The 27151-nt window shown below is 42.4% G+C and overlaps 1 protein-coding gene across 1 annotated transcript; it reads left to right on the top strand.

The window, feature by feature from the left end:
- The first annotated feature begins 421 nt into the window (after positions 1–421).
- On the top strand, positions 422–26713 carry Smad1 (SMAD family member 1). The gene is made up of 6 exons (XM_042701799.1): positions 422–964; positions 10681–10938; positions 13591–13707; positions 16288–16509; positions 22245–22501; positions 25390–26713. The coding sequence occupies exons 1-6, from the start codon at positions 565–567 to the stop codon at positions 25531–25533; spliced, it is 1398 nt and encodes a 465-aa protein (XP_042557733.1). The 5' UTR covers positions 422–564; the 3' UTR covers positions 25534–26713.
- Positions 26714–27151: the final 438 nt, after the last annotated feature.

The following is a 27151-nucleotide window of genomic DNA, read 5'->3' as shown; positions in this document are numbered from 1 at the left end:
TCTTCAAATCTCAGCCTCCTGAGTAGCTAGGGTTACAGTGTGAACTGGTGCCTGGCTGATGATACTTCTCAAGGTCTCCGTGAATGGATAGCAGTGCTGCTGTTTTGTGGTACCTCACAGGACCTTTTTTAAAAGCACACAGTGCTGGTGAGAGGGAATCTCTTCAAAGACCAGCAATCCTGTTGGGTTTGGGCCCACCCTGAGGACTTAATTTAACCCTGCTTACCTCCATAGAGATACCGCCTCGAAGTACCATCACACTGAGGGCTAGGGCTTCATGGTGGACAATGGAGAAGACACTTTAGTCATAGAATACTCACTAATCATTAATAGTAATAATTGTGGTTTAGCAGATATGATTTTACACTTTTCCTCCTTTTCATTTTTTAGGTGCTGACCGCATTACCATATAGAGCTGTCGGAATGGTCATTTCTACTTTCAGGTCTGCAGACTGAGTCTCTGGAGAGGATCCTATGTAAAGGAACTTGACTTTCTTCTGGGGACATTTGCTCTGGAGCCCCTGATTTCACCAGATCTGAGGAGATACAACTAGTGCACTCACTATGAATGTGACAAGTTTGTTTTCCTTCACCAGTCCGGCTGTGAAGAGACTTCTTGGGTGGAAGCAGGGTGATGAAGAAGAAAAATGGGCCGAGAAAGCTGTGGATGCGTTGGTGAAAAAACTGAAGAAAAAGAAGGGGGCCATGGAGGAATTGGAAAAGGCCCTCAGCTGCCCAGGGCAGCCCAGTAACTGCGTGACCATCCCCCGCTCTCTGGACGGCCGGCTGCAGGTCTCCCACAGGAAGGGCTTGCCCCATGTCATCTACTGCCGCGTGTGGCGCTGGCCCGACCTCCAGAGCCACCACGAACTCAAGCCGCTGGAGTGCTGTGAGTTTCCTTTTGGCTCCAAGCAGAAGGAGGTCTGCATCAACCCCTACCACTACAAGCGGGTAGAAAGCCCGGGTAAGTGGGTCCCCCCTCCCTGACCCCCTCCCACCCCCATGCACCCCACAGCACAATTGCGTTGTTTCAAACAGAACAAAGCAGTGATCTCTTCCTGGTTTTGGTTGCAATTCTGAGGTTGAGGGAGAGGTGTGGGTCTGGGTGGATGGGGAGGTCACACACGCGCATACACACGCACACGCACACGTACACGCATGCACCTGAGGTGAGCCGCGTGGCTTGCAGCCCTAGAAGTGTCAGCCCTTGGCTGCTTGGCCTATAGCCTCTGGGTCGGTGAGAAGCAGCTCACCACAGTGGGGAATAGGGCCGGGAAGGAAGGGGCCCGCACCATGGGCACGCTCCCTGTAATGGTGAGCCCACCTCTTCCAGCTTCTACCACCACCCCATCCCCCACCGGGAACAAGCCTTTAAGTGCTAGTTCTCACTTACCTATCTGGTCATTTGTCCATTGTTTGCAGAGGTCACTCTTCAGTTTGTCCTTATTCTTTGACCCTCACCTCCCCTTCTGTGGTCATTTTGTTACTGACATTTAAGATAGAAAATAAAACCAGCCCTGACAGGACGTGGTTCCTCGTAGTAACTGCCATGCTCTGTGAGAGGTTTGACAGGCAGGAGGCAGCCAGTTGGCTCACACGGGCATTCTGAAACGGCACAGATGTCATTTCAGCCTCATTTACCTAAGGGTCTTTTGAATCACATATAGTAGAAACTCTTCCAGAAAGCTTTTCAGGCGCAGGTTAAGATCTATTTAATTTTAATTAACCAAGGTTTTCTGTGTAACATATTGTGAAATGGCTGGTGTGAGACTGGGACAGAGGGGTTTTTTCCAGAAGCCCTGCCGTATCAGGCCCTCACTCTCAGCACTGATGACATTGGCCCCCTTGGGCCACGTGGAGCACACAGGGCCATAGTCCCTGCGAAGCAGGAAGAGCTCCTCATGCTCACTCGGCACCAAGTAATTGTGTGACCCCCGATGAAGAGCAGCGGAGCAGTTTTAAGTGTAAGATAGCTCCTAAGCCCCTCAAACTGGAGTCCCCAGCAACACTTGCTTGAAGAGCCCTTGATGGAAATCTCAGCTCTAGGGTTTGAATAGTGGTTTTCAAGTTGCGTTCCACAGACTTGGAAATGCACAGTTTTGGCAAATAATAATGGTATATATTTATGGAGTACGTGATAGTATTGTTACATACGTACCTTGTAGAATTAAATGAAAGTAATGAACATATTCATCACCTCCCATGTTTTTGTCCCTTCTTTGGAGTGAGAACATTCATAAATGCGTGTTGGGCAGTTTTGAACTACACAGTTCATTGTTAACTCTGATCACAGTGCTGGGCAGTCCACCGCCAGAGCTATTCCTCCTGCGTGAGACTTTGGACCCTTGGACAGACATCTCTCCTTTCTCCTCCCTGCCTCCTGAGGATGGCCTGGGAGAGCCTGGTATCATGCACTGCTAGCAAGTCCAGGCCTGTTGTCTGGGGGAAAGGTGCTAGTGAACTGAAAATCATTCAGAATTTCAAATACAAAATTTATTAGCAAAAGTTAATTGTATAAAGAATTTCTTTGTAATATTTACATACATGCAGATACTATACTTTGATCAACTTCTCTATTTGATCAAATATATAGAATATATTTGTGTTTTATTAACTTGCATTAGTTTTGAGGATATTATTATATTTGTATATGTCACTCCCTCTTGTCACTCTCTCCCCCATATCTATATTTCTTACCCCCATTTAACAGTTTTTAATGGATTTCATTGTGCTGTATTCATATATATATGTATACACACACACACCATATAGGGGATGTAATATATAGGGGATATATATAATGTACTTTGATCGTATTCATCCCACTTTACCCTCTGTTTTCCCACCCTGCTGCTGCTGCTGTTTCCCCAAATTTTGAGTTTTGTGTGTTTTGATACAGGTATAAATTCTATTTACTCTTTCCAGATTTTCCCTTGTGCTACTAAGATGATCACTCCATGGTAATAAGTTATCTTTTTAAATTAGCATGCATTAATATCATGGTGGGGCTTATTGTGATAATTTTGTAAGTGTATACTTTGAACAAGCTTACCCCTCTGTTATGCTCCCATGGCCACCCTTCCGTTCAGTAGTATTTGGCAGGTTTGGTTGTGCTGTCTTTGAAGTGTCTGGGAGGCAGGGGAGAGAGAGGCCTATGGTTAGTTGGCTCAGTGCACATGTCCTTGTTCTTTCGGGAATCTTTGCTGTTTCTTTGACAAAAAAAATAATTTTATCCATTTAAGTGATTGTGTTTTTTCTTCACCCACATGACTTATTTTGTTACAATTGAGCTAGTGTACAAGTAATTGTAGGGGAAAAAGGAAGCCTAGGCAAACACTTATCTGCAGCCTGTATGCATGATGACTGACAGTGGCGGTGTATGAGAAGAGGAGCCTTTTGTTGAAAGGTAGAGCTTGGACCGTTACTGAAAACACACCTCTGAAAAAGTAGAAAATGCTAGGAATTGCTTTTCTGCATACATGTGGACACTTCCAGGGAACAGAAAGTTCAGAGAGCTTGGGAAGACTGACCTTGCTGCTGATGTAGCAGATGGACTGTTTGCCTGGACTTTTACTAGCCTTCAGAATCAAAGCTGCTTATTAGTGGTTGAATTAAACGCAGGCTTTCTTTCTCTTCACCAAAGTAAATGCTGACAGTGGTTAAGTCAGCATCTAATTGTGGCATTGAGAAGACATTCTGTTGCTATCTGCTACAATTAAAATGCTTTCGTGGAGATTTCCTGCTGTTCAGTCTTCTTGGTTTTTTGGTGTTTTTTTTTTTTTTTAATGTTTTTCACATGATTCTTGAAAATTACCTTTCTTTTGCACTTTGCACTTTGAACTTAATCAACAGGAAAGGTCATATTAACCTGGGCTTAAAATGCTGAGATTTTGTTGGCTGCACACATGTGATCTCAGCCCTGAGGAACCGCAGGAGCTAGAGTTTGAGGCCAGACTGCACCACATAGCAAGACTCTTGTCTCACGGACAACCCCCTACACCCAGCCCACGCCCCCCAAAATCTGTAGTGTTCATTTGTAAAGTAACCCCTTCCAGATACTTTCATTGTCAGCATAGTGGCTGCTAGTTATTTAAAATCTAAATGCACCTAAAATCTATGGCCAAGTCTCCAGTCTGAAAGTTCCATTTGTAGATTGTACAGTCTGTCTCTTGTTACTTTTGCTTTCCTTATAGTTATCTTCCCTGCATGACCTGTCTGTCTATGCAGTGTTTGGTGAGCAAGATCAACAGTCCCAAGCTCTGCCATCTACTGCCGCTAGCTTGTAGAGTAGAAATAACACTAGCCAGCTGGCAACTGTTAAAGATAAAAAAAAAGTATGGCTGAAGAAAAACAGCAATTTTGAAAACCGTAGAAAAACATACTATAAATGAAAGAAGTATTGTGGACAGTGAGAAAACATTCTAATATAGAGAGTGACCTGGCTGACTCATTCCCATGGCAAGGTGGCTGAGAGGCTGAGACTGAATTTGAGTGTACTCCACCGGATTGTCTTCCTCCAGCTTGCGCTGTGAGGGTTGTGTGTGGCGGCGGGGGGGGGGGGGGGGGGGGGGGGTGGGTCACAGGAGCCTCGCCCCATGTGTGCCTCCCTGGAAGGCACTTGGAAAGGGCATGAATGGCCACCGTCTTGTTTTATTCTCAGCCTTTTGAGTACTAGATGGAAGAGGTCTCAGACACCTGGAAACTTCTCCCTCCAGTACGTGTCCCCTCCCCTGGCCCTGTCCCCACTGCAAAAGCCAGCGATCTCTTCAAAGCTCGGTATTGTAGCTGATAACCATTAATTAGCCAGATCCTCAAACCCCTGCCATGATAATTTGAAAATATGAGATTTAGGGGGTGGGGGATGGGGAAGTAAAAATAATTAAAACAACAACAGCAAACAGCTGGGGCACTTTAGGCAACTTCAAGACAGAGACTGTAAGCACTGTGCTAAGAACCCAGGCAGGCTGGGCGCCAGTGGCTCACACCTGTAATCCCAGCTACTCAGGAGGCTGAGATCTGAGGATCGTGGTTCAAAGCCAGCCCAGGCAGGAAAGTCCATGAAACTCTTATCTCCAGTAAACCACTCACAAAACCGGAAGTAGTGCTGTGGTTCAAGCGGTAGAGGGCTAGCCTTGAGCTGAAGAGCTGAGGGACAGCTCCCAGGCCTGCCCAGAGTTCAAGACCCAACCCACGACCGACCAAAAACAAAAAAACAAAAACAGGCAGGCTTGAGGAACCGCCAAGTTCTGTTTGGAATTGTGGAGGATGACTGTCAGCAGATCCTGGAGCAGAGCTAGTGAAGCCTTGAGACTTCCTCCGCGGTCTCAGGCTCTTCCCCACGTGGGGAAGTAGGGAGAGAGACACTGACCTGGCTGCTCACCCACGCTGCTGCCCTTGTCACTGCCTTCCCCACCTTGCTCCCCTGACATGTAGTACTGCAGCCTGACAGCAGTTACCTGTTGCAGGTCTGCTCTTCATAAAACAGTGGGTTGTGAAACTAGCAGTGACTAACTTCCTCCATAAGTGACCTAGCATATGCAAACCCATTCTTGGTTTAATCCAAAGATTTGGGTTGATGAAGGACCATACAGCAAAATTTCCCCATAAAAAAATTGTGTTTTTTTTTTAGGTGGTACTGTTGTTTTTTGTTTTTGTTTTTTTTAACCTCAAGGACTCACACTTGCTAGGCACTCTGCCATTGAGCTGTACCTCCAGCCCTTTTCTTACACGGGTTATTCCTGAGAGCAAGTCTTGCTTCCTGCTCCAGTGCACACCTGGCCTGCAGTTCACCTACGTTAGGCTTCCTGTCATAGCTGGGATAACATGCTAGCTCACCATCTCCAGCTCTTAATTGAGAAGAGGCTTGAAACTTTTTCTGCTCAGGCTGGCTTTGAATTGTGATCCTTCTAATCTCAGCCTTCCAGGTAGGATTACAAGCATGAGCCCCCTGTGCCTGGGTCCCCTCGTTCTTCAGTGTGCGTTTCTGCTATGGAATCCTAGCTGGTTTTAGGATGGAAGCTAGATCTACAGTCTGCTGCATCACCATCTCAGGTCGGGAGATGCTTTTCTTGGTCGCTACCCCGCCCAGGAGGGACTTGTTTCTTAAGGAAGTGGAGGTCTGGCACTGTTGTCACACCATACCAGCACGCCCTGGCCTTCCCGCTCGCCTGTCTGGAATCCCCACACAGAATGAAGCAAAAGAAGAGAATGACTTTATAAGGAGATTTGGGCAGCTTGGTGTAAACTGAAACCAAACATACATACGACACAGAGTGAAATTGCCTGGTGTGTTTTCCTTTGTTTCCCCATTCACTGTAGCTAGCCAGCTTTGTAGCAGTCAGCCACACTTGTTTTTCTGTGACAGTATTTTTCTTTGAGTGCCTGAAAAGTTCCCAACATTGGGTGGGTATGCTGGTATGTTAGGCAGGTATTTTACTAAGAGAGTCAAGTTAACAATCAGTTGCGAATAAATGCTTTTGAAACATAAACCCCACAGCTTTTGCATAGGAAAAAGACTTAATTTTAAATGAGGTATTTAAGAGACAGCTGATGGGAATCCATCAAAAAGACCCTGGATCCAGCCCAAAGGTACTGCCGGAGACTTAAGTCTCTAAGACCATTTCATCAAACAGTACATAAGCACAGAAATGGGTTATAAACCAGGAACCCCGCTGGTGTTGAATAAGTAGGCGAGAAGTTGAGACAACCTCTTGCAAACTCTTGCAGACAGTAGAGTGCCAGCTGCCAAGGGCAAGTGTGGGCTGGAATTCTTCTGGAAATTCAGGACAGAAAGGCCATTGAAAGGAGAAGGGTTAAATTTGAGAGAACAGAACTCAAGGCTAGATGGCTTCTGTTGAATTCTAACACTCTGACCTGAACCACTCACCTCTTTGAGTTAAGGTGTTTGCTCACCATGAAATGAAGCAGTGATTATAGCTCTTCCCAGGTTGTGGGAGATTAAACTACTAAACACTGCATGCGAAAAGGCCCTGCACACTAATGCATTCAGGATAAAGCAGCTTAGTATCTCTGTATGTCTTCCTTAGAATAAAAATGAATTTGCAATGGACACACATTATCATTAAGCAGATGTTCAGAAACGAATGATAGTGAAAATAGTACTAATGAAGCAGTTTGTTTTTGTGCTTTCTGTGTGGCAGGCAGTGTTGGCCACTGCATATGCAGTCTCCTTAATCCTGACCACAGCTGTAAGCAGCAGGTGCCTTCAAGGCTGCCTGGATACAGAGTTTGAGTCAAGCTGTCACCTTACTTGAAACAGACTTGCAAGTCCATGCTGCTTCACATTCGACTGCCTCACAGAAGAAGTGGATCTGGGTCTGGGAAGGTGGCTCAGTGGTAGAGTGCTTGCCGTGCATGCATGAGGCCCTGGGTTCAATTCCTCAGTACCACATAAGCTGAAAAAGCTGGAGGTGGTGCTGTGGCTCAAGTGGTAAAGTGCTACTCTTAAGCAAAAAAAATAAGAAGCTGCTTAGGAACTATGCCAAGACCCTGAGATCAAGCCCCAGGACTGGCAAAAAAACAAAAACAAAAAACCCCGAAGTGGGTCTGCACCGTTTTAATCAATCATCTGTGTCAACAAAGGTCCAAGCAACCCAAGTTTTTATTGGTAAGGGCATGTGATCTGAAATACGTATCTACCCCAACCTTGTAGACGTGGATCGCTGGTGGCAAATTGGGAGTTCTACACTTGTGTGTTTCTTTAAAGAGCTTTATTTGTATTTCTCACTCGTCAGCGATTATCATTACATGGCCGGTTTGATGGAACACATTTCACAGAATCAAATGTAAACTCAGAATAAGCTGCCTATAATTAATTCAGTGACAATTACCAATTAAGCTAAGCTGCCTGATGGGGCGCCTGAGGTAGCCATTTGCCAGTAGTTGATTAGGCAGCAGCCCACACTTGCCCTTAGTGGCACCTATCCCCCTCCCAGTGCTCAGAGCATCATTAAAACCATGCAGCACTGAAACACCTTAGCATAGCAGCCCATCACCGGCATCCGGGAGACAGCTTGCTTAGGTGTGAATCCTGGTTATTGGTTACATGTTCTTAGGCAAGTCACATAATCTCAGTGGTACCCAATTTCCACTGTATGAAGTGGCAGAGACAACAGTGCCTGGGCTTGCAGTTGGTATGGGGAATGAGTCAGTATTTGGTACAGCTTGGGATAGCAGTTGGCACCAGTAAGCACTGTATAAATGCTAAATACAAAGATCTGGGAGAAATTCTAGTGTCCATTTTTACCGGAGGGAGGCTTGACAAACTAAATTGCCCCTGAAACTTGGATAGTAAACAATTGTGCAGAATTCTGAGCTTAGAACCTGAAACTAAAACCAGTCTCTGCCCTCTGGTGTTTGCACTACGAAGGATTTTCTTTTTTTTCCCTTTTCCTTGAAATCTGAGGTTTCTCTGTCTTCAACAACTTGGGTAGTCTTTAATAACATTGCACCTTTCTTCTGTGGAGGTTAAGCAGATAAACAGTTGGCAAAGGAAAAACTGGGATAAGGGTAGGAAGTGGTGAAACCTAGAGGGAGCTTGTATTAGACAGACTCTGGGGAACCTCCCTCCTTGTCTCATGGTGTGTGAAGAGGCCTGTGTAGTTATCCCTGTGTGAAATCCCAGACAAGAACTGGGCTGCCTGAGTTCCCAGGGCAAGGACCTGGGCTGCCTTGACCAAAGCAAGTGCTCTTCCATCACCTCGCGCTGCTGACCGAAGAAACCCAGCATCATATAAGGCCACACAGCCTTTTCCTTATTCTTGTTTAAATCGGTGCCACCTGAGAATCGGGATGACACTGTAGAGTCTTAGAGCGGGAAAGGGTCATCTCTAGAAAGCTGCTGTAAGGTGAGAAAAGTTGGAGTGACAACTGCTAAGATAGGACAAGAAAACCTGGTGTATACTGTGCATGCAGTAACCCCGCACTTGGTTCACCAGGCTGCACTCACAGGTACAGAGGTTCTGATGCATTATACCAGGATAAGCTACAAGAGTCTGCCTTTATAAACAAAGATCTTGCCAGTTTAGGTACAGGGAATCCAAGAAAGACTGGTCTGTAGAGTCAACAGACCAGGAAAAAATTAAAATAATTCACAAACATATGAATTGAAAACACATGAAAAATAAAGGACATTTCTATGTCAGATACTAGGTGATATAAAAGAAAACAGCTGTACCCTCAAGGGCATCAGCATCATGGTCTGATGAAGGGAAGTCTTACCAGCTGTAACATGTGGCAGATCCGTGGATAAAGGCCTGTGCGGCCACAGTGGGCACAAAGAGTTGTGGGGTATGTGTGCTATATGGGAGGCTGAGAACAGAAGGATGGAGGTTCTGGATCAGCCCAGGACACAGAGTTCACCAGGTTGTGTGTGGAAGGGAGCTGAACAAGGTGCACTGCAGCGATCCCAGCAGTGACAAGATGGCAGATGACGGCTCAGGCCGGTGCCCAAGAAGACATGAGACCTTACAAACATGGGGGTCATACTCAGCCCCGAGTACCACGAAGAAACAAACGACTCCTAGCCCTCCCTAAGGAGGTATTAATCCTCCAAAGAGCATATTTTCCAGGAGTAGTGATGTGTCCTGGGTAGATGGCCTGGAAACCCTCAAAGGTTAAGGTGATTCTTGACATCACTCAATATTGTTTCTGTAGGAAAGTATCTTCTGAGTCCTACCTTCTGAGTCCTACCTATCAAACCAGAAATAGCATGTAAGTGTCCTCTCTCCCATGCAGTTCAAAAGGAATATTCATTTATTTGTAACCAGGGCAGAGGGGAGCGGGAGCGGGAGCAGCAGCGTTTCCGTGAGCCATCTGGGGACCGTGGCAGGAACCTCGCGGTCTAATCTCCGGCAGGGCTCTGACGAGGAAGCTGGAGGTTGTTGACTGTGCTGAACACCAGTTCCTTATGTTTTTAACATGTAGAGCGTGAGGAGAGACAAGTTGTGTTTGCTTCTCTCCAGGTGTCTACTGCTTTGGGCCTTCATACTTTCGAGTTTTCCGTTGGCAGAATGTGGCCAATCCCCTGTGTTCTCTCGGCCAGCCTGTCCTATGTTGCTAAGGATTGTTGAGAAGTGGGTAGATGTACGATCGTTAGAGAGACGAGCTTCATGAAATCTCGCCACCAAGACGGGACACAGCGTCACACTTTGTAATCTGTAAACCACTGGTGTGATGCATTGTTAAGTTATCATTAGATAATCAATGGGAAAGTTGAATTGTCAGTGGTGCTGCAGTTCTCATGATATTGGTGAAGACAAAAATCTCGATGTGTAACCCAGGCCATCCTTGAATCACGTTCCTTTTGCCTCAGCCTCCTGAATTCTGGGATTACAGGCACATACCACAGTGCCCAGATTGGTGATAGATATTCTTAATTAGACTTTGGTTTGTACTGAGTAGAAAAATTAAGAACGGGAAAACCTTAACATCTTTAACCCAAGGATTGTGCTTTGTAGACTTTCTCAGTCAGTGCTTTGGACCTCTGACGTATGTTGTAATTCTGAAGAGACTGTACTTGTTCTTACTTTTGTTGTTTTTCATTTGAGTAGTACTTTTGAGTTGACGGCAGAGCAGAGTTCAGGTAATTTGTCATCACATCACAGATTGCATTTCAAAGATTTTGTATCCGATTTTCATCATTCTCCTTTCTGTTTCCAGTTCTTCCTCCAGTGCTGGTTCCAAGACACAGTGAATACAATCCACAGCATAGCCTCCTTGCTCAGTTCCGTAACCTGGGGCAGAATGAGCCACACATGCCACTCAACGCCACTTTTCCGGATTCTTTCCAGCAACCCAACAGCCACCCGTTTCCTCATTCTCCCAATAGCAGTTACCCAAACTCTCCTGGGAGCAGCAGCAGTACCTACCCTCACTCTCCCACCAGCTCAGACCCGGGCAGCCCGTTCCAGATGCCAGGTAGGAGGGGTGTTCAGACCAGATGGTGCCTTGGGGAGACTGGCCAGCCTGGCGCGGAGGGAGCAGCCGGGCCCTGGACACTACTGTGCAGGGCAGAGACTCACAGCCAGGGAAGCAAATGGCTTGTTCGTTTGTCATGCATAGATGCTCAAATACGCTGTATTTTCCCTTCTTTTTTTAAAAAAAGTTTTGAAACAGCTGCATCCTTCTGGGAGTGGCATAATTATTACAGTCTTTGCTCTTGATAAAAGAAAGGGAAAAATACTGTGTATCACATTGTGGTTATGAGAAACACAGCATGATTAACAGATTAGCATCATCATGGGCAGGAACAGCCATGCTGTAAATACCACCTCAGAAAAGATATTCCTGAGGGATCCCACCCCCATTTAATTAAATTCATTTAGGTGGTGATGTAATCCCAAGAAACATATACTTTACCAACAAAGAGATTGCAACGGAAGTACTGCCAACCATCTGTGTGTTTAACTTAGCAAAGACAAAAAGCAGTTATTTTCCTTTTTTAGACCAGATAGTTACCAAAATAAAGGATCAATTAGGACATGTTTTTCAAATTTTAGGTTTGTATACAAGTGTCTTTGAAAAAAAACAACTTAGTACCAAGTTTCTAGCCAATCAGCCTCAAGAAGGATATTGTTAATGATACATTTGAAATGTGTTAACATTTTGGAAGGGAACATGACTGGGCAACTTTACTGGACAATCCAAGTGTTTTTTAAAACCAAAATTGGAATGGGAAAGAAAGATGAAAGAGGTAACATTGATTAAGAAGCTTTATACTCATAAACTGACATTTTGAATGGCAATCCCTTCGTGCAACTCTGTAAAGATAATAAAAATGTAATTTTTAAAGTAAATTTGAATTCAATGTCAGTGCCAAGACTTCACAATTGAAGTCGCTTTGTTTTTTTTTAAGTATTATCATTCCCTTTGAAATCCATTATGCATTATGAAAAATAGATTAATTTAAAAATCAAACTGCTAATATTTGGTGTTTTCCTGTCCACCTGACTCCCTTGGACCCATTGTGTTTGGACGTGTCACAGAGCAGTTAAGTTTGATGGACGTGTCAGTGCCGAGTAGTTAAGTTTGATGGACGTGTCAGTGCTGTGTAGTTAAGTGTTGGCACTTTAGAGCAGTGGCAGCCCCGAGTGAGCACAGACCAAAAGGCTGAAGATTATCCTTGTGTTTATACTTTCTAGCTGCTGAGAATTAAGGCACAGGTCCAGCAGAGGAAATTTGGAAAGGAAAAGAGGGAGGGGGTACTGATGGGAATTGTAGACCAAGCCCCTCCAGGCTGAGGATGCCCACCAGCTTGGTGGCAGCAATCGCTAGGTTGGGGCCTAGAGGAGGCCCTGTCTTCCCTGGCTAGGGTGAAGCAGAGTCAGCCCTACAAGCTGCAGAGAAGAAGCTGGATTTAAGGGAGGACAGGGAGTCTCTGTAGTCCTCTATCTGTGTTTCCAATCATGCTTATTAGCAGCTGGACAGTAGCATTGGCTATGGTTCAGTAGGAGTCAGAGGGCAACCGCTGGGGAGCCCTGGCTGTCTGACCACTGTCAAGTCCCTCAGGTAAGCTGTGCCCCTCGGCCCCATCATACATGCTGGACAGGCTCAGGACAACCAGAGAGGAACTAACTTGGCTTTAGTCGCAACAGGTTATTTGGGAAACCAAACACAGCCGACTTGCATTAATGCTTAAGAAATCATGTTGTTGGCTCTTGTTTGCCTGCTGGCCACGTGCTCTTCAGAAGAAAAGTTACAAATTCTAATATCGAAGACAGCTGAGATAAAATGACTTGGTTCCTGTTATTCAACTACTAGAGATTTAAAAACTAGTGACTATTTGAATGTGTAGAGAACAGATGATCACTTAAAGTTGTGGGAAATTAGCAATTTAAATCATCAGTAGGCTGTAATGAAACCGGTTTGGTAAATTCCTAAAAACCCAGTGGCTTAGTATAAGAGAGTTTGAATTTTTTTTTTTAGTAGTCTTGTTTAGCTTTCGATGCTTTCAATCCACTAGTGAAACTGAAATGCAGAGGTTTCTCAAAGACTCTGTGAGTATAACCCCCTTCCAATTTCATGATCCTGGATAGACCGTCACCTGCTGGAACTGGATCCTGGGTAGAGAGTCACCTAGAACTGGACCTGAGATCAGCAGCCAAGCCCTGGCCCTGGATAGGCAGTCAGCTCCTGGAATTGGATCCTGAATAGACAGTCAATCCTGGAACTGGATCCTGGATAGGCATTCATCTCCTGGAACTGTATTCTGGATAGGCAGTCGACCTCTGCAACTGGATCCTGGATAGGTAATCAGCTCCTGAAACTGGATCCTGGATAGCCAGGCAAGTCCTGAAACTGGATCCTGGATAGGTAGTCAACCTCAGCAACTGGATCCTAGATAGGCAGTCAACTCCTGGAACCGGACTCTGGATAGACAGCCAACCCTGGAACTAAGCCCATAGTGTTCCTGCTTCCACTGAAATGTCACTGAAAACATAAGGCTCAGGGATGGTAATGATTTTTTGAAATCATCTTGTCAATGTAGATAGACCTTGATATTCTATTTATAGTCTATAGTCTTCTGATTAAACTGGCAACTTAATCTGCAATCTTCTTGAAACTTTACAGCTGATACCCCTCCACCTGCTTACCTGCCCCCCGAAGACCCTATGACACAAGATGTCTCTCAGCCAATGGACACAAATATGATGGCCCCTTCACTGACTTCAGAAATCAACAGAGGAGGTAACAACATTGCTACTTGCTCCTCTTTTGAGGACTCTAAAGCTCATATGGCCAAATGTTGCTTTCTCTCACAATTTTTTATTCATTAGAGTGCCTGCTTAGCAAGCACGAGGCCTTGAATTTAAACCACCCCCCCAAATTATTTTATAATTATAATTATAAAAATATATTAAATACTAATATACAAATATATTAAAATTATAAAATTAAAATTATTTTAATGATGAACCTCAAGAACGTTTTCTGAGATGTGTGGCATAATTGGAACATACAGCTTTCTGGTACTAGGGCTTGAAATTGGCCTCAAGCTGTCACTGCTAATGGCTGGTGCTCTACCATTCAAGCCATATCTATAGAACGAACATAGAATTTTTTAATTAGTTAAAAAAAAATCTTTTCTCATTTCTGGTCATCTTCTGGTGATCTTACAAGTCAGCAAACAAAAGAATCTGGATGGAAAAATAACCCATTGTACTCATTTGGGGAATTTGTGTTTGCAGAACAAGCCAGCAGGAAAGGTGGGGCATGGCGTGAGCCCCATTACAGCCATATGGCCCCTGTAACTGTGTTGTGAAGCTTATGATCTCCATTTTGGAAAGTAGACACAGCGTTACTATTTGCCCTTTTTTTTTTTTTTAATTGTGAAAGTACCGTACAGAGGGGTTACAATTACATGGGCAAGGTAATGAGTATATTTTTTATCAAGAAGCATTGTTGCCTCCTTCCCATCTCCCCCCCCCCCCCCCCCCCCCCCCGCACATCCCCTGCCATCCCCCCCCCCCCGTCCGTCTCCCCCCCTCCCCCCCCAAAGTTGTAAAGTTCGTTTTTCGACATAATGTACATCTCATTGTTGCAATGGGTCCACTTGTATCCCTATTTAAACAATTTGTTTTTTCCCTTCCTCTCCACAAATTATACCAACATCAAATACAGTGAAAACAGGGGTTATACCGTGGGGTGGGGGGGACTATTTGTCCTTTTAAATAGCTTCAAAAGTTTGCTTTATTAGAGTAAGTTTATAACCAGCTACTATTTTCATAAAGAAGGAATGTTGGCTTTTTCTTGTTGTTGCCTTTGGTGGTTTTCCTAGAGCAAAGGTCAAACTACAGCCCACTGCCAATTCAGCCCACTGTCTGTTTTTGTAAATAAAGCTTTATTGGAACATAGCTGTGTCATTCATTACACATTTATCTATGACTGCTTTTGTGCTAAGAAGGCAGAGTAGGATCATTGTGATAAAGACCATATGGCCCACAAGTCTTTCTGTCCTTTTATAGAAAAACAAAAACAAAAACTTGTCAGCTTTAACCTAGATGAATAGTATTCTGAGCGATACTGGTAGAGGATAAAAGCCTTCCATTAGTGAAGTTACAGCCTTCCTTGAGATTTAACACTTTTAAGTTATTAAAAGTTGTCTCTTTGAAGTAGAGGAGATGACAGGGAAGAGTTGCTTAGCGAACAGGAAAACTTGAGTTTTCAGGTGACCTACTTAAGTATATAAAAGAGCAAACGTGTGGTTTTAAATGATTATTTTCCTTACCAAATTCAAAAGTGAAGTGTAGTATTTGTGGGTTGATGTTTAAGAACGCCGAGGTACGTTTCCCTTAAAGAGTGCCTTTGCTGGGGATTTTTCTTTCCGTGTTTTAATGATTGTATACCCCAACTTCTTAAACCTCAGATCACTGTATACAAGTATGTTGGAAATATTATCGTTTGTATTCCAGAAATCTCTAAAGCAGCGGTACAGTAGTTTTTACTACAGAAGGAACTTATCTTAAAACCTTTTAGTTGCAAGTGTTTAGAAGCTTGTTCTGTTTGGAGATTTGTTGGCCTTAAGAGATTTGACTTCACAAGCTGCATCCTGTCAGTAAAGTTGGGTAATTTCCATTGTTGGCCCATCCTGGGAATGGAGAGACAAAACACACCTGCTCTGCATGACTTAAAGCAAATATAAGGAAGTTAGCATGAAATCTGGATGGGAGAGATATGATTCATTCTGTGAGAGTGGCCAACTGGCAGGATTTCTTCCTGAGACTGAGAACTGGAGCAGAACTGAGGCTGCCATCATCATTAGCAACTTAACTACGAAGGAACCTAACTTCTTATCAATAATTAAAAGCCGATACTCATTACTTTGAAGAAGCATGGTTATGCCAAGGCTTTGCCCACAAGACTTCTCTTGCCCTCCCGTTGAGCCTGTCTTCAGGCCTGTTGTTGTCACCTCTTGCATTTGTTTGACTGGGGAACGGAGGTCTCTGTTGGGGTGATGTCCATCTCTGCATATTAAAGAGCAAGCAGCCTTGTGAGCATTCAACAAACACTTGTTCTCTAAGCTTGTTTGGCTGGTGTTTTGGTTTTCTGACAATAATTAGAAAAAAATTTTCCCAAACAAAGCACAAGGCAACCCTTAGTAAAGTAACCCGCATTAAACGGCGTAGAGATACTGCCTACATTATGATCCCAGCAACCCTTCCACATCTTTCCTCCATGATGCTGAACCAACTTCACAAAGCAGTTTCAGTTTTGAGAGCTGAGCCAGAGGCAGAGACCTGGGCTGATAGAACCTTTTCTTTCTTGCAGATGTTCAGGCAGTTGCTTATGAGGAACCAAAACACTGGTGCTCTATTGTCTACTATGAGCTCAACAATCGTGTGGGTGAAGCGTTCCATGCCTCCTCCACAAGTGTGTTGGTGGATGGTTTCACCGATCCTTCCAACAATAAGAACCGCTTCTGCCTTGGGCTCCTCTCCAACATTAACCGGAATTCCACGATTGAAAACACCAGGCGGCATATTGGAAAAGGCAAGTCTTCTTCCAAATGTTTATCTGTTGTGTTCCTGTTTCCCCCCAGAGGTGACTCAGTCATTCCTGTGGCAGATCAGTGTAGCAAACACCAGGTAATATTCAGTTACTGCCATTTGAAATACTTTTCAAATTAGTCTTATAAGTTCTTCCAATCAGTGGTTTGTTTGGGTTTTTCAGTTATTTGTTTTTACAGTGTGGAGGATTGAACCCAGGGCTTTGTGCATGCTAATAAAGCGCCTTACTAATGAGCTATGTCGCAGCCATTGACTTTCTGAGACCAAGTTCCCATATAGCCCAGGCTGGCCTCCAGGATCCCACTGCCTCACCTATGTTACAGGACATTGATTCATGGATGCTGATCCCTTATATAAAATGGGGTAGTATTTCCTACAACCTGCACACATCCTCCTGTTCACATTAAATTCTCTCTGGATGCTTTAAACCTAATTCAGTATAAATGCTCTGTGCTTGGATAGCATACTGTATTGTTTAGGAGAAAATGGCTATACATGTTCAACACTGATGAGATTTTTTTTGAAAAATAGATTCTGATCTGTGTAAGGTTGACTATAGACTCAGCATAGCTACAAAGAAGCAACTGTAATTAATTACAGTAATGAATCTTAAACCACTGAAAAACAGTACTGCTGGACATGGTAATACATGCCTGCAATCCCAGCACTTGAGGCAGAAGCAGAAGAATAATGAATTCAAGGTCCTATCTCCAAAGAAATAACTCATATACTTATACCAATAATACATAATAAGGTGAGGTAAATGCTTAAGTGTAGAATGAGTACTAGAATTGGAAAATTCATTATTTTGTAATCATAATAGTAAGGATCAAGGAAGCCAAGTAGGTGGAGGGTTTTTGGTTTGCTTTTTTATTTTTATTTATTTATTTTTTTACATTGTACTTGGATGGGAGCTCAGGGCCTCGCAACTTGCTGGGCATGTACTATACTGTTTGAACTACATTCCTACCCCCTTTTTGCTTTAGTTTTTTTTGTTGTTGTTGTTGCTGTTTTTGGTTGTGGGGCTTGAACTCGACCTGGGCGCTGTCCCCTCAGCTCTTCAGCTCAAGGCTAGCACTCTACCACTGTGCCTCAGTGCCACTTCCTGCTTTTTCTGCTTATGTGGTGCTGAGGAATTGAACTCATGCACAAGCACTCAACCACTGAGCTACCGTCCCAGCCCGATTTAGTTATTTTTTGAGTAGGGTCTCCTACTTGTGTCTGGTTCACCCTGAACCACAGTATTCCTATTTAATCCTCTCATAGCTGGGATGACAGGCATATGCCATCATCATACCCAGCTTATCGGTTAAGATGAGGTTTCACTATTTCTCCAGACTGTCTTTTGAACCATGGTCCCTTCTGATCTCAGTCTTCCTAGTAGTTAAGAGTGAGGCATGAGCCACTGTACGCTGGCCTGTCAAAACAGTTTTTGTGAGAATCAGGTATTTGCATGGTCTTGAGTATTTCCTCACCAACTACCTGTTACTTGCAAAGGAGAATAAAAAGCAGTAATTAACACAGTGTAGAAAGGGTGTGGCTTGTAATTGTACGACTGACCTCCTGTCTTGATTGAGGATCAGATTACCATCATCAGTGAGAGATAGGTGGCTGTAATGTGTGTCCAGATGATGGGATAATCTGAGAAGGGCATAATGTCACTGACAGAATTCCAGCTGTGAGTGACATCTGAATCCAGTCATCACACAGACCCAAACTGAGGGACATTCTACTTAAAAGATTAAGAACTAATGGCATTCTTGAGGAATAGCCATCAGAAGATGAAGAAGGTGTGGGAAGATGCCAGGGATATGACAGTTAGCTGTGATGTTTGACCTGGACCAGCTCCTGCACTGAGAGATGCAGGGGAAGATGCTATGAAGGGCACTTACCAAGGGTTAGCAGGCCAAAGTAGGATGTGAACAGGAGATTGGGTAAAAAGTATTAGGTTGATGTCAGATTTGCTGGTATTGCTATCTGTGTTGTATCTATTTAAGAAGCTTACATACTTCCCAGGAAATGCTCACTTGCCCGCTTAATTGTTTAGGGGTAAAGGGCATGATGAAATGTTCAGGAAGAAATGATGTATGTATAAAGATACCTGTGTGATTGCCAGTCATCTGTAACAGTCCTGTGCACCGTGTGTGTGCGTGCGTGCGTGCATGTGCAGGGACGGCAGGGAGGAGAGTGTAAGTGGAATAAATTGTCACAGTGATGAATGCAGATGGTGCTTACATAGGTACCTCTGCTCTCTTTTTCTTTTTTGTTTTATTGCAAACCTTTCTGAAGTTTGAAATTATTTCCAGAGACTCCTGTGAAGCTTAGAGCAGTGGACAGATGAAGAAGTTCTTTTAATTGGTGCTTAACGGCACTGAAGATAAAATTTTAAGATTTTACCAAAGATAGCTGGGTGTTCTTGGCTCACATCTGTAATCCTAGCTACTCAAAAGGCTGAGATCTGAGGCTCCTGGTTCAAAGTCTGCCCAGACAGGAAACTCCATCAGACTATTTTATCTCCAATTAATGACCAGAAAACTAGAAGTGGTTCTGTGGCTCAAAGTGGTAGAGATCACTAGCTTTGAGCAGAACAACGCTCAGGGATAGCACCCAGGCCCTGTGTTCAAGCCCAATGACGAAAGAAAGAAAGAGAGAGAGAGAGAGGAAAGAAAAGGAAGGAAAGAAAGGAAGAAAAGATTTTACCAAAGAGGAAAATAACAAGTCTTAAAGTAGGATTTAATAGGTATTTCCTTCATTTGGTTAAAAGCCGGGAGGAGGGAGTGAGAGGGGAGAGAAAGAAATGACACAATGGCAATGCTGGAACTTAGGTTCATAGTACACATAGATGTCTCATGGACTGTAGACCTCCAAATTATATGTAATCACTGTTTTCTACTTGGGGCAAAATAAAACTACCCCGAATACTTTTGGGAATGGAAGGACATATTTTTCATCAAATTCTGAAGATGAGTATCTCCCCAAAGCAATAAAACGGCATTGTACAGTTTCCTCTTAAAAACTGGGAGGGAAGGAAGAATTCTGGAAAAGACTTAAAGTCATTCCAGACGCTGAGAAGTATACTCATGTGGAATTACAGGTAATGGAAGTGAGGCAAGATGGTCATTACTTGTAGATATAGTGACTGACTGATTTTATTTTGGGGATGGATTCTTGAAGTAAAATTACTAGGCCAGAAGCTCTCGTATATCTCACCAAATTATTCATCAGGTGACTTCTCATCTCAGAAAGCTTTTATTAGTTTTCACAGGTACTGTTCCCTTCCCCTTACTTACTCCCCTTACTCAAGCGGTTGGCAATTAAAAGGAATTTTGTTCCCAGTGGGAACAGAAGACCTCAATGTGTTGAAAACATTGTGAACCTTCATTCTGTAACAACTGTGTGAGGAAAATACAGTTTTAGCAAGAGAGAAGAAAGGTTGAACAAATTGGCAGACTGTTTTCCTTACAGTAATGGCTTAATATTGTGGAACCCTCTAAAATCGGTATTAATTTTTTCTTAGTTGAATTTGTAATTTAAAACAAACTGAACTACACTACAATGTTAAAGTTAGATAATGTGTTCTGAATATCACCTGGAAGTGTGAACAAGTGGGGCTAACTACATTGTTTAAACAGAACAATAAAGAAAACATTCTTGACATTAAAGTTAATAAAAACATTGTGAAACTGCAAATCAGTATGTAGACAAAATGATACAATAAATTAAACTCAGACTGTACTGCATGTATAAATTAATGTTTAGTAAAGTATCACAAATTGATGGTCTTCTAATGGTCCTATGGTAGAAACCCTGGTCTCAGTCCATGTATCTGGATGGATAAAGAAGGCAAAATATTTGATATGAGAGACAGGAATTTTCTAAGCATAAGAGATTTGACTGCTGGGCACTGGTGGCTCACGCCTGTGATCCTAACTACTCAGGAGGCTGAGATCTAAGGATCGCGGTTCAAAGCCAGCCCGGGCAGGAAAGACCGTGAGACTCCTATCTCCAATAAACCACTAGAAAACCAGAAGTGGCGCTGTGGCTCAAGTGGTAGAGCGCTCTCCTTGAGCTGAAGAACTGAGGGACAGCACCCAAGCCCAGAGTTCAAGTCCCACAACCGACAAAAAAAAAAAAAAAAGATTTGACTGAAGGATTTTTAGGTTCTTTAAGTTTAAATTATATTATAAAGTTGTAAAACAGAAGAGTAACGAGGAAATAGGACATAAATCATTTATATCCAGTTTGTGTGTACATCTCATTAAAAAAAACAAACACTAGAATCCCTGTGGGATAAATAGATATTTGGTAGAAACCATAAATTAGGGGGAAAACAGATGGCTAATAATATTTACCCTGACATGCAGATGAAGTTAGTGCTTTTTTTCAGCTGTGAGCTGGGGAAACTGGCTTTGTTCAGTCTTAGCTTCAGGAGTGCAATGAAAAGGCACACGTGCACTGATCAGAGGGAGTAAATAGGGAACAAGCATTCTGCACAGTTGTTTGAAGAATGACCCTAGGGGTTTTAATCCAGTGAGGTAACTTCCAGGAATCTCTCTAAAGGTACTGTTAAGAGTCATTTATCATGGCATTGTTATAGTAGAAATTAGTATCAGCACAGTGGTCCATAGAGGGACAGCCATTAAATGAATTATTATACCTACAAGTCATGCAGAAATTTTAAAAGTTTGCAAAGGAAGTTTAACACAGAGGCCTGAGTACAGGACTTACATCATTTACAGTCATTTCCCTATGACATAAAGGAGTGATAATTTTTACATCTTTATATTTTTATTTCCTAAATTTTCGAAAATGGAAATGCATCATCTTCATAATCAAGGCAAAGTCTTTCTCGTCAGTAGTTCTGTCTACCTTAGACCCCAAAATGGATTTCCGCCTGAGCTGCTGTGTAGCTGTTACAGGACTATGTGCACAAATACTCCACCTTGTATCTCCTCGGAGGAGATTCGTAGCCTTGACCAAGCATGGCCAGAGTATACGGCAGGGTGGGTTTGGAAACCACATTGCTCATGACTGCTGAATAACTCTCATCTCCCTCAACACAAGGCTTTGTTAGTCTATTTCTATCCTTCTTTCAAAGGCTGAGTAACACCTGTTTCCTACACTCCTGGCCTTTAGGTCTCAAGGAAGAAGTTAGCCCAGGTAGAACTCTGGTGAACTCTTGCTCCACATACTATGACTTTTTGAAAGAGTAGTTTGGTTTTTGTAACTAGACCTTATATCTTACAGCCTTTAGCAATACTTCTTCCAACACTGATTTCCCAGTTTCTCTCCTGTCCTGAAACTCTGTAGTCTCTTCTAAAGTTTTCCAGACAATCAAGCCAAGAATAGCCATGTGAGACCTTGATAAATGCATGTAGAATGGATCCCTCAGCATTCAAGGTTTTATTAAACTTTTAAAAGGAGAATATGCCTTCAGGTATGGCCAAAACAAAGCATTAAATACTTAACAGAATGGAATTGGGCTTTGTTATTATTTTCAAGATGTGTTCTGTTAATTCCTTGAAATGTCCTAGATATACTCACTGATGCATGGATATTGGATATTATGTTAACTAAGATTTTATCACTTGTGCAGGATTTAGAGAATCCTGTGTGACTAGATGAAGTTTAAGTCTGAGTAAATCCCTGTTTATACGTTGAAGCCACCTGGGTGCTATTCAGCTGTGATGACTGACTGGTGTGGTTTGTCTTCTGCAGGAGTTCATCTTTATTATGTCGGAGGGGAGGTTTATGCTGAATGCCTGAGTGACAGTAGCATCTTTGTGCAAAGTCGGAACTGCAACTACCATCATGGATTTCATCCCACTACTGTCTGCAAGATTCCTAGTGGGTGTAGTTTGAAAATTTTTAACAACCAAGAATTTGCTCAGTTATTGGCACAGTCTGTGAACCATGGTTTTGAGACAGTCTTCGAGCTCACAAAAATGTGCACTATACGCATGAGCTTTGTGAAGGTAAGTAAGTTCTGATTTCCCCCGGCTCCTGTTACACGTGTGCTTTCTCACCATATGTAAATCGGGATATGTCCACATCTGCATATGTGTTACCACAAGAATTTTAAACATTAAGAATGTCAATTACTAAGAAAGCATCATTGGAACATAAAGGTGTTTGTATTTAATGTCAGTGGCAACAAGTCTCTGGTGTCCTTTTCCTTATTCAAGAGACTACCATAGTTACTGTAACACTGTAGAAAACTGTTAACTTGTAGTCCAAGTGCACACTTGTCTTCTCAGATCCGTTGAGTAAGTACATCTTCCTTGGCTCATTCTTTCTTTTTAGTTCTTTTATGATGGCAACACTTGTTGCCTTTGGGTTAGCGATAAGGAGCTTTTTATAAAAATAGAAGAACATTACCCTGGAAATTATTTTTGATTGGCCAAGACTTCATGTGTTTTCTCTTTGTGTGCCCCCTTCCCAGTGGTACTGTTAATAAAGAGCAACAGTTAGCAAGGCCCTTGCCCAAAGGTAAGTAGGTATCTTAGTTCTCAGAGTAAGGTTTGTGGAAGAAAATGCTGAAGTTACTATACATAATACATGCCCCCTTTTCTATCTCCTTTTTGCCTCTGAGAAGTGAAAGCTTTTAGAATGCCATTGAAATATTAAAAAAGTAAATATTAGCAGTGGTTCACACCTGCAACCCTGGCTTCTCAGGAAGCTGAGATTGGAGGGTCATGGCTCAGAGTCATCCTGGCCAAGAACGTTCATGAGAATCTTAGCTCCAATTAGCCAAAAAGAGAAAAAAGCTGGAAATGGAGCTGTGTGGCTCAAGTGGTGGAGTGCTAGCCTTAAGCAAATAAAGCTCAGGGACAGCACCCAAGTCCTGAGTTCAAGCCCTATGAACAGCTCCAAAAAGCATAAATAAAAGTGTCTGATTAGATTTCATGTGGCCATGACTTACTCTAGTAACTGAGTTGCCTTGAATTTGCAAGGATGAAATCCCACTGTGCATTACTCTGAGAGCCACACCTAATTGCATACTTGGGCGAGGTAGTCACCTTTCATGTCCTCTCTTCAGAAGCTCCCACAGCTTGTTGTTCAACCTGTTTGTAAAGTACTTACTGAGGATCATTCTGGAACCTCACTCTGTTACTCATCTTCTAGATTAAAGACATTCTTTCCTGAGTAACATTTGTCATACTCCTTCCAATCATGTTAGCTGAGCCCCACAGTGTTCTCTTGCAAACAGTTGTTTGCATGGGCTCTGGTTCTTCTTTAGTACTAAAGAAGGATTTGTATAAACCCCTTCAAGAGCAGACTTACATGCTGTGTTCTCATTATTACCAACATTCACTGTTTAATTTTTACCCTAGCACTTAGTCAGATAATTTTTGGAAATCAGGCCAGTGACTTCCGTGTGTGTGTGTGTGTGTGTGTGTGTGTGTGTGTGTGTGTGTGTGTGTGTGTGTGTGTGTGTGTGTGTGTGTGTGTGTGTGTGTGTGTGTGTGTGTGTGTGTGTGTGTGTGTGTGTGTGTGTGTGTGTGTGTAACAACCTTTACACTGATAGAAGGTAGTTACCATTCAAAGCTCTGCATTGAAAAAGTATTAGATTTAATTCCTTCAGCAAATATTTTAGCACTATTCCAGGTGGAAAATCACCTAAAGTTTCTATCTTCCCAGTGGTTATGGAGTCCTAAATGTTTAGCTGTAACAAAGTATAACATCTGCACTATAGCTCTGAGGGCATTAGACATAGCTAGAAGCTGGATTTAGAGTTCCAAATAAACAAATCTTACTTGAAAACTCTGCTCATAGTGATAAAGTACACACTTATAACATTGTTCCTTATTATCAGAAAGGCGATATTGCATTCTTCCTCCTCTCCCACTCAGCATCTTGGAGAAGTGGTACAGAGCATGTAACATAGCCTATCTTGTGCTAATTTTGGAAATTATATAAAAACATATTGTATAATTGTTCATATCATAAACTCTCGAAGTCTAAACAAGTATTTATAGAAGTTCTGTTCCATGCCACTGACTGTTGGATGTTGGAGGTCAAAGGTGACCCCTGCCTACTAAGAACTTCCTCTGCGGCCAAGACATTATGTGTATTATGCACATTATGTGTAGCAGTCAATGTATGTGCAGATGTGATCCATATACAGATGCAGATGTCATTCACAGTTCACATATCACATCTTTCTCCCAGAGTTCTTATAGTCACATGCATTTCGGAACTGTCTGGAACTGGTGGGTAGCTCAGATACGCCTCAGGACACAAGGGTCAATCGGAACTTTGTGTCCATGGCCTACTCACGGCAGCAAGCTTACGATCTTTTGTGGTAGCAACATTTCTTCCCTCTTTTTTTATGGGACTGTGGAACTTGATGGCACAAGTTAGTACATCGGAAGCTGTCTGGCAGGCTGCCTGCTCATCCAGATGGATGTGTACAAGTCCAGCTTTTTCTTATTTTTTGATAATAGAGTGAGAATAATAGCTATAACATCATGGCAGTGTACTGGGAAATGAATATGAAAGTTTAAGAAGTGTCTTTGTTAAAAGAATTTTGTAATGTATTTGAATACTTCCATTCCCAAAGACCTTTTTTTTTTTTTTTTTTTTAGTTTGGGGTTTTGTTGTCGTTTTGATTTCCTTTTGGCAATACTGATTTTGAACCTGAGGCCTTGTGCCCCCTTGGCAAGCACTCTACCACCTAAACCAATCCCTAGTCCCCTCCCCCTTGATGACCAGTAATTCATAATCTGGGAAAGGTCCATATGTTTGAACAGACTCTAGTTACGTGAATCCTTTTTACTTATGTGGAGCCATTGAGTTATAGACAAGTGAAATGACCTCTCGTGTGGGTGTGTCTGTGTGTGTGTGTATGTTTTTTTTTTAGGGCTGGGGAGCAGAGTACCACCGCCAAGATGTCACAAGTACCCCCTGCTGGATTGAGATACATCTGCATGGCCCCCTCCAGTGGCTGGATAAAGTTCTTACCCAGATGGGTTCACCTCATAATCCCATTTCATCTGTGTCTTAAGTGGCCTCAGGCTTCTGCCTCTGGAAAACTATTGAGCCTTGCATGTACTTGAAGGATGAATGAGTCAGACCTGAGGGAGAACTGACAAAGGAGCCTTGGTAATACTTGACCTCTGTGACCAACTGTTGGATTCAGAAATTTAAACCTTGGTAACATGCTGTTGATAGCAAGAACCTGTTTAGTTTACATTGTGACATTCTGTTGTAAAGTCACCTAAAGTGCAGACTTTTAGCAGGACTTTTGTGTATAGTTAAAGAAGAGATGGCCAAGCCAGGGACGCTTTATCTGTTAGAAAACAGTCCTAAGAGATTCTTTTGTGTTTGGCACTTTATGGTCATCGCTCGACAAGTTTAACATTAACGGCTAGTCTCTCTGAAGTGTGTTTTTATCAGGTTCTGAGCCCATGTTGGATCTTCTTTCCATGGGTTTTCATAATACTTTAAAACTGTTTAGCTATGGTTTTGTTTATTTTTTTAAGTAAAGGTTAATCTTTATGATATACATAGTAATCTTTCTACAATTGTATGCTGACCATACTGCTGTCAGAATAATGCTAGGCATATGCTCTTTGCTAAATATATATGTACAGAATATTTGGAAGTTAAAAATGGAATAGACTAGTAAAAATAGAAGTATTTGCGCAGGGGGTGGGGGTGAGGGAAATGACAGTTGCAAATGTAGAATATACTGTAAATTCAGTTTGTTGCCTTAAACGAACTGGTTATCTGAATTTTGCTGTGTTCGGTTTTTTAGAGATTTTTATCTTTTTTTTTAATCCCTTCCTCTCCACAAAGCAGTTATGCAGTTGGTTAATTCCTGTAATTGTGAGAGCAAATGAATAATTCCAGCTATTCTCAAATTGGCTGCCTATATGTTTCAATACCAAGTGTATTGAGTGCTTGGATTTAATAAGCAGTTTGTATGGAGTTTACAGTTCAGAAACAGGCTTTAATTTTCAAATGAATTGTTTGCCAAACCTAATAACTCCAATAAATATTTGGAGGATCTAAAGAATATCCCTGTTTAAATCCATTTCAAACTTTTTTAATTTTTTTGTACTGTTTGGTTTTATTTTTCTTCTGTTAATCTTTTATATTCACCTAGGCTCTCATACATTTTATTCCAAAACTAGTGGGGTTTGTCTACTGGAAATTTTAAATAAATCTGTCATTATTGCTTACTTCGATTAAAAATCTGTCTATTTTTTTCATATTAGAATCAGTAAGATTTGTTACTCTTTCAAGAGTTTTTCCCCAAAATATTCACTACCAAATATAACAGTTGAATTACAACCCAAAGACGTGGAGCCTGAATTGTGAAGAGGAGAGTCACTTCAGGTCAAAAGAGAAAGGATAGGTAAAACTTGAAAAAATTAGTGGGAACAAAAGCAGTGAAAGTTGAATTTATAAACTTTTAATGAAAGGGAATACAGCAATAACAATTATTGGCAGACAGCAGTCCATCTAGAAGAACTCATTTCTTAAATCAGAAGAAGATGCAAAAGGCACTCACTGTAGGAGATGTAATAAGGGATAGAGGGGCTAAGAACTAATGCTACAACAGGAGAAAGCAGTGACTGGCAATTAATCCAATCCCCTCCCAAAGGAAATAGAGAGAG

This window comes from Dipodomys spectabilis, unplaced genomic scaffold, assembly GCF_019054845.1.
Source record: "Dipodomys spectabilis isolate Male_0828 unplaced genomic scaffold, ASM1905484v1 ptg000297l, whole genome shotgun sequence".
In the NCBI taxonomy this organism is placed as follows: Eukaryota; Metazoa; Chordata; class Mammalia; order Rodentia; family Heteromyidae; genus Dipodomys; species Dipodomys spectabilis.
This window is presented reverse-complemented; position numbering and strand designations above follow the sequence as displayed.